Source organism: Gavia stellata, chromosome 2 (assembly GCF_030936135.1).
Source record: "Gavia stellata isolate bGavSte3 chromosome 2, bGavSte3.hap2, whole genome shotgun sequence".
Lineage (NCBI taxonomy): Eukaryota > Metazoa > Chordata > Aves > Gaviiformes > Gaviidae > Gavia > Gavia stellata.
The window spans coordinates 12,853,417-12,866,119 of record NC_082595.1 but is presented as its reverse complement, the minus strand read 5'-3'; the positions used below and the strand labels follow the sequence as shown (position 1 = coordinate 12,866,119).

At 35.5% G+C, this 12,703-nt stretch overlaps 1 protein-coding gene across 2 annotated transcripts in view; it reads right to left on the bottom strand.

The window, feature by feature from the left end:
• MTA3 (metastasis associated 1 family member 3) overlaps positions 1–12,703 on the bottom strand; it is a 138,466-nt gene that overhangs the window by 80,959 nt on the left and 44,804 nt on the right. For both annotated transcript variants that reach the window (XM_059829796.1, XM_059829804.1), the window contains exon 7: positions 1,967–2,069. In XM_059829796.1, coding sequence (XP_059685779.1) covers positions 1,967–2,069 — 103 coding nt within the window. The remainder of the gene's footprint in view (positions 1–1,966; positions 2,070–12,703) is intronic.

The following is a 12,703-nucleotide window of genomic DNA, read 5'->3' as shown; positions in this document are numbered from 1 at the left end:
TGTTACTCAAGCATCGTTTAATGGTCCAGTATAAGGAGAGCCTTTACAACATGCAAGCACACAACCTACTGAATTTAAAGCTGCCACAATCATCATAGGAGAACTGTTTCTCCAGAAATTGGTGAAAATCTGTCTCAGAAGCACTTAATGCAACAGAAATGTGATCTTGCAACCTGTGAATACAAATATATAGGAGCTTGGAAATAGTTTCTGTCAGTTCAAAAGCAGCTTACAAAGATGAATGGAGTTTTGTGGAAGAACATCAATGAAGTGGTACCTGAGTAATCATCTGGTTACAGATGGTCATCTTGCCTACCACAAGATCTTGAATAGCTACAATTAGTCAGCTATGACCAAGACCCATTCCCACCACCATAGAAACCTTTTTTACAGAAATTTATCAACTTTAAAAAAAATGCAGTCTTGGTCAGGGTACAGCATTGCACAGGATGTCTTAAATAAGGGGATGAAGAGAGAGGAATGTTCTTCTCTAAAAATTTCATTTATTCTCTGTCATTTATTCTCTGTCACTTCCCAGCAGACTGCTTACTGGTACACTCCTCTGGGAATATTTTCAGCTTCACAGTATACTACTTCAGCTCCCCAGAGTGGCTGCAAAATGAAGAGTGAAGGGATGTGAAAGCAATGAACGAACTCCTCAAAAACACATAATCTTCAAACAGATGGTACTCTTAAGGCACCCCATAACGGTCTGCCCATACATATCCAGGTATCATACTGCTGGTGATAGAAGTAGTTCTGTTTTCTGGGTTCTGTTCTATGGAGCATCTACCAGGCACTGTGATCTTCTGAACAGATGCATGTTCACACCTATACCCCAGTGGCTTGCTTGGAAATTCAACAGGGGAAGCCAATTCTTACTACATTACTACATGCTGTATTCTTACTAGCATACAGCACTAGAAAGTGGAGGAGAAAGAAGAAACCCAGGTGGATCAGCATCTGAACCGTAAAACAATAAATCGGCAACCCATTTCACCACACACAAGCTGGAAAATACAAAGCAACTTCTATTTCCTTCCTGAAATGATTTGTTCAAAAGGGAGAAAGAATAAAGAACAGAAACTGGAAACAACGTAAAAGGATTATTTGCCTAAGAAGATTTGAGACTATGCTCTGCAACCAGATTACAGGAGATGGAGTGACTCACAATAAAATCCCTAACATTTGCTGTGATTAACAGTTCTCTGCCATCGTTAGAAAAGTACTTTTGTATTATATTTGTAAGTATGAATTACAGGACAGGTGAAACATGCTGTATCTTGTGAGTGTAGAGTTGTTCTTCAGTAGAAAGTCTATAGAGTTTTGAAAGGTTTTTTTTTTTAAAGCAGAGGAATTATTTTTAAAGGTATTCATGAATTCCAAGTGCTTTGATGTTCCTCTCATAAATCTGCATAATTGTATGTTAATATATAAAATTGAACTGGCCAGATTTTTTTCACTAATGAAATTAATCACTTCAAAACTTTTGTTTAAACATTCATCCACAATAATTGCACTGCATATTATTCAGCTTATATGCAAACTGGGCAAGTTCTGCATCCATTTCATTTAACATTTTTTTTATTTTTACTCTTAACTTCGTATTACACTACAAAATTCCTAGTACTATAGTACAAGTCTGCAATATTAGCACTGAAATCCTGTTTCATTTACTCTGAGGGGAAAAGAGACCAATGTCTACATATGAAGTATCAAATTCTACTATAACCTGAAATACAGGCAGCATAGCATTATTCCAGAACTCACTCTCTTTTTCTCTCTTCTGTATTGGTAGCTTCAATAAATATGCAGAAGATTATGGTCTGATTTTCTCTTTTAGCTAACTGTGGGAAAGAGACGGGCTCACAAAACAGCAAACAAGTTGAGTAACACGATATAGGGGAATGAATAGTCAGTAGGAAAAGGAAAAGGAGGTTTTTTTATTAGAGGATTTTAATCTTACCGTGCTACAACTAAAAACTGGTCAATCTGACGGTCAGTAAGGGGGCTATCTGGATCCCACACTTTTACTTCCAGCTTTGCCTGTTCTCTGTCATCTAATTCTCCTGTCAAAAGGTAGATGGGACAAAACACTTATTACTCACAACGTTTTTCTCTGTGTATTTCTTGTACTATGTTTAAAAGAGACATTGTACATTTTTAAACACACACACAGTACTTAACAATCAGCAGTTATCCATTTAAATTCCATAATGCAGCATCAGTAAAATAAACATCTTCCCTGAACATCAGCATTTCAATTTAAGGAGGCATTCTTAGGAGGAGAACTTCAATAAAATGTGATTATAAACTTGAAACCGTAACCTAAGTAAACAGTGGTTTCTTTAAATTGCTTCTCAACTATATCAAAGTTACTGTTTCATTGAAGCCGTATTAAAATTAATTTTACACTTAACCAGCTTTAGCAATTAAATTCTATCCAATTTGTATGCTATGCCCCCAAAACAAAAATAATTATGAAAAAATGCTGTCTACTACATTTAATTATTTTTTTACCTCTTGGTCTCAGCCACTACATTATCTGTATTGTTAACAAAAAATTGCTGTGTATGTTGATTAGTTATATCCTCTTATAAAATAATATATAAGGCTACAGCACAAGAAAGTTACTATATACTACAACATGACTTCCCAACTCCATTTGCCTGAACAGAGCAATTTGTGTACATGTACGTGGTCGAAACAACGGTGGCGATTTCTGAAATTTCATTTGCCCTGTAGTCATTATTAAGAGTGTATGGCATTTGCACTGCTTGGAAGAACAGTGAAGACCCTACAATGATTCACGTTCATATGGAAGCCTAAATCTTCTCTTGAATACTACACCAATAACTTCAACTGCAAAATGAGAAATATTACAGAGGCTGATTAGGCAGGCAACATGTATTCTACTAGTATGAGAAGATCTACCTACGGGATGTGGCCAACACATTTGGGGCCACCACAGATGACAAGAGCAAAGTTAGAATCATTGTCTTTCCTTGGTATTTTAGACTACAAATATGTTCTTCCTTCAGTGAACATGTGAAAAACTCCAATGTTAAGTCAGATGCCAGTACTTTTATGAGCTACTACAAGAATAAAACCTGTTCTTAAATACAGCCGTTCCACTTCCTTTCAAAATCTAGGCTGTGTAGGCACCTCTCCGAGCACACAGAAGATCACTTTAGTCTGCGTTATTTCTTATGACTTAATGAAAACAGCCAGTCTAAACACACATAGTATCATCAAGACATGAAATAACCTGTACACTTAACAGTCTGGAAGCAGACTGCAAACCAAGCACTGGCTTTTCTGAAATCTTATCATATATGGCGAGTTTCTCTAGCACATTCATTCTGGAAGGAAATGAAAATGTGGTATATATTTATCCCTACCAAATACACAAGTTAGAACTGTACCATGCTGTCTGGCTAATGTTTCAGGAACAAATTTCACAGTCACATTCTCAAAAAAATAAAGTAAATTACTTTCTTCTGATACGCAGGCCATAAAGAATCGTCTGCCTAATGGGACTTATGCTTCTGTTTAAGCTAATTCACATCCAGTACTGGAGACAAACTGTTAATTTCTGGCAATCCTGGGTAGGATTTTAGGTCTATAAACTTATTCAATGGACCATACACTTGTCAATACATTCATTTTTTCCATCTGTAACAGACACATTGTGGGTGATGTTCTACATTTTATAAATAATCTCTGAGCACTTCATTTCAATCTGTTAATATATAGTTTTTACATATCTTTAATGTTAGTTAACTGTTTCAGGACATCAAATCCTGGAGATCATAATTGTAGAAGTATGTCAAAAACCAATACTCAGGCAGGGTATACGTCTCACAAAGAGAAAACATCATACAAGCACAGCACAAGTATTCAAACAAAACATGTCACTCTCCTGAATCAAGTTTGCAAAAAGATGAAAAACATGGCAATACTACACATCTTACTTCGATTAGAGGTAATTAAACAATTGCTACTACGAAGTGTTGTTCTAACTGTTGACAAAGGAAAATCTGAATTATTGCCAAACAGTACTTTGTAATGGCAGTAGACATAAATAGGATACAAGCAATGGAATATCTATACCAAAAAAATCCAAACACATATAATGTAATATTTGCAATATTAAATAATACTGCAACAATGCTAGACAGAGAGGTTTCCAGAAGATATGTGGTCTCTGCCAAACTGCACTTAAAAAAAAATGCTTCACTCCCTATTTTCCACTTAAATTACAGGATATTATCACTTAAACAGGAAGAAAAGTAGCCTAAACAGACTTCATGGAAGCAGTCAAGCAGTGCTGTAGCAATTTTTGAAAAGTTGATTTCAGGAATAAAAATTTTGTTTACTTCCTTTGAATGTGCTGAAAGAATCGGTATAGGAAGATCACATAAGATAAACAGTTCTTCTTTCAAAATAGTAATTATAAAAAAAAAATAATCTCCATTTTCCTTGAGCTGTCTGTCCTTAGTTAATCATGCCTGTACCTTATTCTATAGGATTTTTAACATGGCTGATCCCTTTAAAACTGCGAAACAATTTCTCTGTTAACAACTCTACATTTATATTGTTGAATTTGACACAGAACTGTAAGACACTCCAACTGAACAGGTATCAAAGTTGCCATAGTATTCACTCCTTATACTGCAAACTCCAGGACACAAACAGAATGGGAGAGTTTAACTTTTAACATTTTCAGTGTCGCATTTGAGAAGGTTCTCAGGTTCTGTTTTACAAGTGTTACCTTCCTTCACCACCACCAATATGCCAATCATGGCTTCTGAGAAGTGGTAGGCTATTTTTTTGAATGGCTGGTATGACATACCAGTGTATCCAATTTATTTTGAGCACTGCTTATAATTTTATTATAGCCAATCTAATTCTGAAGATTAATTTTACTGGAAAACTTTAGTAGATGGCCAGAAATATGCCTGGTTTTCTCCTCATCAATCATTCAATGCTTTAATTCTCATGGTTCTCTCTCTCACAAAATCTTCTTTTCTTTAAAAAAAAATTATAAAAATTAAGTTCTGCATTTCACATAGTCATTTTAAACAAAGGAAAGCATTATATGCTCCTCCCCAACAACTGCAAGAAAAATTTTACAAAACAAAAGTAAACCAAATGCAACTTTTAACTGAATGCAAATAAGATGAACTACAAGATCTAAGTCAGTCTTTTAGACTTCACTTCCTGCAGATGAATACCCCCAAGGTAATTAGTACATTAGATTCAGCATGATTCTATGTTCTTCCTATAACATATCCAACTAAAAGCAAATAGCTTGCAATATGAACTATGAACATTTTCTTAGAGTGCAATTCTTTTAATTTTACAGATATATAACAATGCTGCAATATTGTATCCTTTTAAGAAACTGAAATAGGAAATCTATAAAAGTTGGAGTTTTTAAAAATGGTTTTCAGGGAAACAATGCCAATTCCACTTTTAATGACATGGGGTATCTTACTGAAAAATAGTCAAGAAGACAGTTTTTAGAGACGCCACCTGTCAGGTACAACGTCTTATTTTTGTATTTTGCACAATTTGCACTATTTTTCAAAATACCTTTTTAAGTTTCCTTTTCAAAAAGTAATTTAGCAGTCACGTCAATCCAAACATATAAACTAAACACCTGCAGTGCTCAGCCTTCTGAGTGAATCTGCCTTCCATGATATGCAAAACAGAGGTACCAGGTGCCGGATCCTTAATTACATGGGACAGTTGTGATTTTTAGGTCATAGTAAGAAGGCAGACATAGCCATGGACAGCAGCTGGACACCAGACCAATAGTTTGTACCGCAGAGTTACTCCTACTATGGAAATTCATTCAGGGCTTCATACGGTCTCCTGAAATCAGCCAGGAGTTTTGACTCATGCATTCATTACCCAGACTCACTGGATACCTAAGCACATAAACATGAAGGCTGTTGTAGATGTTTATATTCTTAAAGCTTGGCACATATCTAAGTAAATTCAGTGTCTTCATCTTGGTGCTTCAGTTTTATCTCTTAGCTAATTGCAAGGATGCCAAAGAGAGACACTTGTCAGTTCTTATCCTCCCTTAGTCCAGTTCAGCATGCAACACAATGAAATTTCTGTTACTGGAATATGGGATCAGATTTAGCAGATATAGCATTTACCAGATTTTTGCCAGAACTCTTTGTCAGTATACTAACTGCAGGTAATCCTAAATGTCTTTTTGAACATAGCTTCATGCGCTATATAACACTGTAAAAACAGGCAACTAATCACTGAAAATGAGGTTTCAATTCATGAACCACCTTCTCATGCTGCTATTTAGACTGCTTGTCTGCAAACTTTTTCTCTAACTCACAGATGAGAAAAATAGCATCACACTGGATTTTCTTCTACTGTCTAGCTATGAACAAAATTCCAGACATTAAGCCTGTCTGTCTGAAGTAAAATCTGAGCTTTCTCCTTCAATGAAAAGTTCATTAGTTCCCCTCTAAAACACTCAGCATATTCATTCTGCATAAAATGAATTACACATTCATACACAGAGGTTAATTATCACAAAACATCACACAGCTTTTGAGAAACAACTGATGGGGGGGCATGTACAGCTTAACTGAGAAAGCCGGTTACAAGACGTCGAAGTAATTGCCACTGGGAAAATAAGTTTTACATGAGGTATAGGAGGAAAGACATCTTTCAAGTGGATGTACAAACTTTATCTACTGACACTTAATGAGTTCAGCTTTGTGTAAATTGAATTCACAGTAAACAGCTAGCTGACTGTCGGTCTTAACAGAATACAACCCTTCTCACTATAAAAGTTCTGCAGACATAGAATTCTTTTTACTCATTTTTTATTCAATTCTCTTTTTATGATTTGTGATTCTCACCAGCACTGATAATCAAAAATCATCCAGAAAAAAAGTTCACCACTCAACTCTGCAAAAAATAAAACTGAATTATGTGCAAATAACTTCTCTGATTAAAGTAACATGAGGAAGCTTAAATCATTTTAAAAGTGTAGGCAAAAGGAAAATTATCTGTTTACCTTTCAATTGCAGAACAATTCCCTCCTCTTAGCTTGCCTAGCAGATGTACATCCAAGATTTCAATTAGTCATTCAGATAATGAGTTGTATATTCACACAAATCTTATGGTAAAACTTAATTTATAAACATAACGCATGTATGAAGACTAGAAATGAAAAACAGACTATATGAAGACTACATGTATAGAGACTACAAATGAAAGGTATCAGGCGATACAAGCCCATTATTTGTCTACAGCAACTTAAACTACTGAGCATTTTCTAAGCCAATAAAACATGCATAGTCCAATTGCCTCCTGTCCTGTAGAGCTCCAGCCTATAAAAAAAATTCAGCCATTTTTCACTTGAAAAATCCCTTTCGAATTAAACTGCCTCCAACTCCAACGACCTTAGAGCTCTCTCAGTGCTCGGCCTTGCAGTGCTCATAAATCAACCACCGATGATGAAAAGACAAGACCTCACAAAGCGCTCAAAAGAGCATCATGTTCTAAATTCCTAGAAATAAACAGAAAGAATTACAGTTGGGCTCAGAATAAACTAAACTGTTACCATGCAGTAATGACAAACTTTTCCATAATGCTGCATCAAGAATGCTGGCTTATGGGAATGTCCAGTGCTGGAAGAAAGGAACAAGTAAGGTTGCCTCTTTCCCAAAACCCTGCAGAACAATATGCAAAAAGAAACTTCCACAGATCAGAGAACATGGAGGCATAATGTCCTAAAATCATACCGCTCCTCACTCTGTAGTCCCTATATTAAATCACATTGAAGTAGAATCCCCACTGTTACAGAAATGAAATAATAAAAAGTCCTTCCATTTTAGCTTTTTATGGCAATTCTAAAGGCAATGACCTAAATTAATATATTATGTAAAACTACAAGGTCACCTTCAGTTCAAAGACAAGCGCAAGCATTCAACGAATGAAAAGATACCTGAAATTCACCTTTATTTTGGAATTGGCTTCTTCTACTCCTTTGGTACCTGTGAATAAACCTGTACAATGTGACTTGCACCAAGATTCCATACCCCTCACCCCCATTTTACATTATTTTTTGGTTGGTAGACACTGTGCAGTGGCCTAGCACCTCTTCCAATCTGAATACAGAAACATTGCAATGGTTTTTCTGAATTCCTGAAATAACAACACATGAGGTAATACAGTTTTCAGGAGAGCATAGTGAAAATGATTCTGTGTATAAAAAAAGAACAGTACCATACTACAGATGAATATTAACAATATTGAAAATACTAGTTTCGGAAAAAGGGATACTACCATGCACAGACATTGTATTCTTAAAAAAAACCCCACTAAATTAAAATGAAATCTCTACTCCTGCAATTTTTTTAAACATAAATTAATGTTATGAATATGCAAAATCCCTTTGACTATAGTATTCTAAAGATAAATAGTGCTATTTATTTGCATAAATTTAAACAAAACATAATTTAGAGAAGAACTTTTTCTTTAGGATGAAATATATTTTGACTTATTCAAGTGTAAAAACCACATTTCATCTGCATCTGATACTTGCTTTTCATCTTCTACAAAATAAACTTAAAAGAAAATCAGATTTACAGTAAAACAGCAAAGGAAACAAAAATGTGAACTTACAATAAGTCCATTTAGGCAAAGTTACTGAGGTAGAAAAAACCAGCAAAGTCAATTAAACCCTAAGATGTTGCTGCTTGAAAGACGATTTGAGCGCTCACTGCGATACATTACTTGGGATAATAAGCACATACACAGCAAACAATAAATAACTGTATCCTTCATAAGGCTGACTACCTGACAGAACTCATTTAGTATTTGAACAATCTCAGGCAAGGCTCTACAGCTATTACTGATAAAGAAATCTTTCCAACAGCAATCATGCACAACCTTCTACACCAACAAAGCAGCACAGACCATGCCTAAGTCTCCTCAAGAAGCAAAAGACAGCAGGAAGTCATGGGTCTCTTGTTATGAAGACTAAAACTCCAACTGACTTCTCTTCAAGTATGAAGCAAACTTGAGAAAGGTAGACCTGCCTTTACAATTTGGGGCAGGGACAGGAGAAAAAAAAAGACCACGTCAACATTCCCCAAGCAGAATAACCCAAATAACACCTCAACTGTTGAACAGTTTTTATATGATGTAGTTGCTAAACAGCACAATTTCCAACTCTTCTAATTTATCATTTGACTGTTAACATAGAAGTTGTGAATGATCTGAGAATTGAAGCTCAGAATTTCCATTACCACATTATACGAGAATACTAGATCATAAGCATACAAAGAAGAAAACCTACTTAATCCATGTAACTACTTGTTTAATCAAAATTATACATGCACTTAATACCTCAACAAGTCGTACTGAAAGGCAACAAATATTTTTAAATAACATTACTGAAAAGACTTCATAAACAACTATGGTTTATAATGCAAAGCTTCCAAATACCTAACTGAGCTTCTGTAGTATATGTGGCTGTAACCCTAAACTAGATTTCCCTTGCATCTGTCACGTTAGGCAGAAGTAAATGAAGTCTTTATTGAAAACAGGCACAAAGAGGCCATTTACATGTGCTTTGTTTGTTTAGTTTACAGTAAAACTGATAAAAGTCTATAAACATGCATTTAATTGCCCAGCACATACATCATTAACTCAGCTCCTTAGTCAAGAGATTGGCAAGACTGATGTAAAGGATATTATAATTCTATAAAAATGTGACATGAACAATATTGTAAAGAGTATTTTACTATTTGTGATGATGATGCATTTGACAGTTAATTATGAAAAATTTACTCTACTGAGCTTAATAACAAGAAAAAAAACTCTGCAAATCGGACAAGTGACTACCATATTTAAATCTGCTAACCCTCAAGAAACAGCTCCTTCTTTTAGAAGGTATTATAGAAAAACTTTTCATGTTAACTCAAAGTCAAAAGTGCAACCAACAAAACTCCATTTGAGAACAAAATATATTTGAGTACACACAAATAGGAGTTTTTATTCGGTGTATTACCCTTGTTGAGATTCACCTCATCTAACCTTAAACATCCTCTGATCTATTTTAGATATCCATCTTCAGCTGAGGTGACTCAAGTCTAGGCAACATTCTTCTACTTTGACCATAAAGTGAAGTCTTACTGGGTTAGCACAATCACACCTTTTCTGTCTCGTATTCTATTCCAATTTCCACAAGTAGGAACTCCTGAATCTGCTTGTTTTATCTTTTGTTCCATGCATTCCTTCTGAAAACTTCATTAAAATAGAAAGCCATCAAAAACCAATTGCCCCCAAAGATCTCTCTGCTTCTGGCGTATTCTGACTGTTATTTTGAAATGATCATTTATTTTGCTGCTAACTTTCTACATTTTCCGACAGCTTTGAAGCTTCAATACATTTCACACTGTGCTTGGTGGAATAGATTTCTGCAAGGTTCCTGGGCATCTTCTTGAAGCAAATGCAAGTTAGGCATAAACGTTTCCTTTTATACTTGCTCCTGAATGTAGTTCTGGTACCAGAATTCAAGCTTTGCTTTCTGCTGTCTAGATCCCAGTAAGGTAATCTTGAATTGACAAGAAATTTGGTTTTAGACAACAGACTATGGACACCCAGATTGCTCTTTGTAGAACAAGAGGTGTGCAAGCTACTACACAAACGAGTTCCTCCACCCCATCCAAAAAAGTACTTTATATTTGACAGCTTTTTTCACAAAAATCTTTTCCTTGCATGCCAACATACCGCTCATCGAAAAGCCTAAAGCTGCTGCTGTTGTCACCTTCTGTGTGCACAGGAAAAGCAATTCTTTCTTTGATAACTGTACCTAAGCAACTGGGTTTAAACCAAATCCACTCATTTATTCTTGTACTTGCAATTTGGTTCACTCACAAAGGAAACATTAACTACTTCAGTATCACATGGCCTCAGAATCACCAGCCCTCAAGATTTCTTAAAGCTAGTTAAAAATGAAAGGCTAGACATACACTATTTGTGAAATACTAAACTCAGGAAAAAAGAAGCAGTATTTTCTGAATTTTATTTTCTAAGAACTGCCTATTGTATTAATGTGTCCAGTTCTCACAGCCAGCAACTGTCATGAGACTGACCACTTAGCACATATTACAGACCATATTTTCTGAAAACTCATAGGACATTAAGACACAACATTTGTTTATCCTGTCAAACATTTCTCACAGCCACACTTCATCTGTCTTCAAAGTCTAACAACTGCATGGCTCTCCAATTTTTAATACTTAAATATTAGAATACAGAGTATTCTACAAATATTTCATATTGCCTGATAAATTTTATCTTCTCACAACAGAATGAAATCATTGCAACTACATCAACACTAATAGAGATAATCCAGCACACAGACTTTTGACAAGAGATCAGTTGCACCATTCAAACAACTCCTGCAGGTCTCTGGCTAGTATGAGTGATTTTCAATTTCAGCAGTGTTTCTTCCAATAAATGGGAGTATTATGTACTATGAAGTAACAGAACAGATCCCTCCTCATGAGATTACAGCTGGGTTCCACTATTCTAAAACATACTTTTCATTTACTAAATGAAAACAAAATTTTAGTGTATGTGGGAAGCATTTAAAGAACCAGAAAATACAACACACTGAGTCTAAGCGTTCTGCACTTTCATAATGTTAAAAATTCAAACAGTTTGTAGATGAGTTTCTTATTTGTCTCTTTAGTTGTAACATCTTTTAAACTTAAAACCCTGGAATTCCAATATTCCCAAACATTAAAAGGCTTGAACTCTGACTTTAATAGTTTCTATCTGATATGTCAGGTCTATTAAAAACAACATGCTCTTACAACTGAGTTGCAGTAACAAGCAAAAAAACAGAGAAGACATTCGCAAATACCTCTAAAGGAATTATTCTGTTCTTTTTCAAAACAGAGAAGAAGTTTTAGAAGTCTTGGATACAAGTTCTCTGAATGTCACCCAAAATTTACAGCTTAAATTTCCCCAACCGCTCCCCTTCTTCCTATTAAGCACTCAGCTACTTGAACTCCGTTAATTCTAAAACGCCTTGCCTTCAAGAAATGGCAGCAACTGCACAGCAAGTGCTATTTCTAGGCGCTCTCTCGGTATTTTCAGATGTGCAAAAGGGACTCTGGGTTTCTATACAGATACTTTGAATATAGTTTATAATTTTATTTATTAAAAAGAAAAAAAAAAGGAAGACAATGTCTTTCCTACAGGCTACTTCTTCCTCCATTTCAGAGACTCTAATTCCTCTTCCTCTCTGTGTCTTAGTAAGAGGGTAGTCCTCTTCCCTGCCAACTGCAAGCTCTTTGTACTGCTTTAAATGGCCGGAGAGTACCTAACTGTGTCAGATTCCTGCTTGATAAAGAATTCCCCAGAACAAAGTGGTCTCCTTTTAAATCTAGATACAACGGATAAGCAGCACTGGGCTAGGAACAGGACTGCAGCAGGGAGGGGACTATTAGCATGAGAAAAACTCCATGCAGCAGTAGCAGACATCCCCATAACAGTGACTCTAATAAAGATCAGCCCTCCAGGCTAATTAAAACAGGGATTTGCAAATTGTTTGCCACTGCTGGTGGCAGTACTCAATTAGGAATAGCAGTACTTAGTACTAGCAGCCAGTTCTCTTGATAAACCTCTAAACCTAATCATT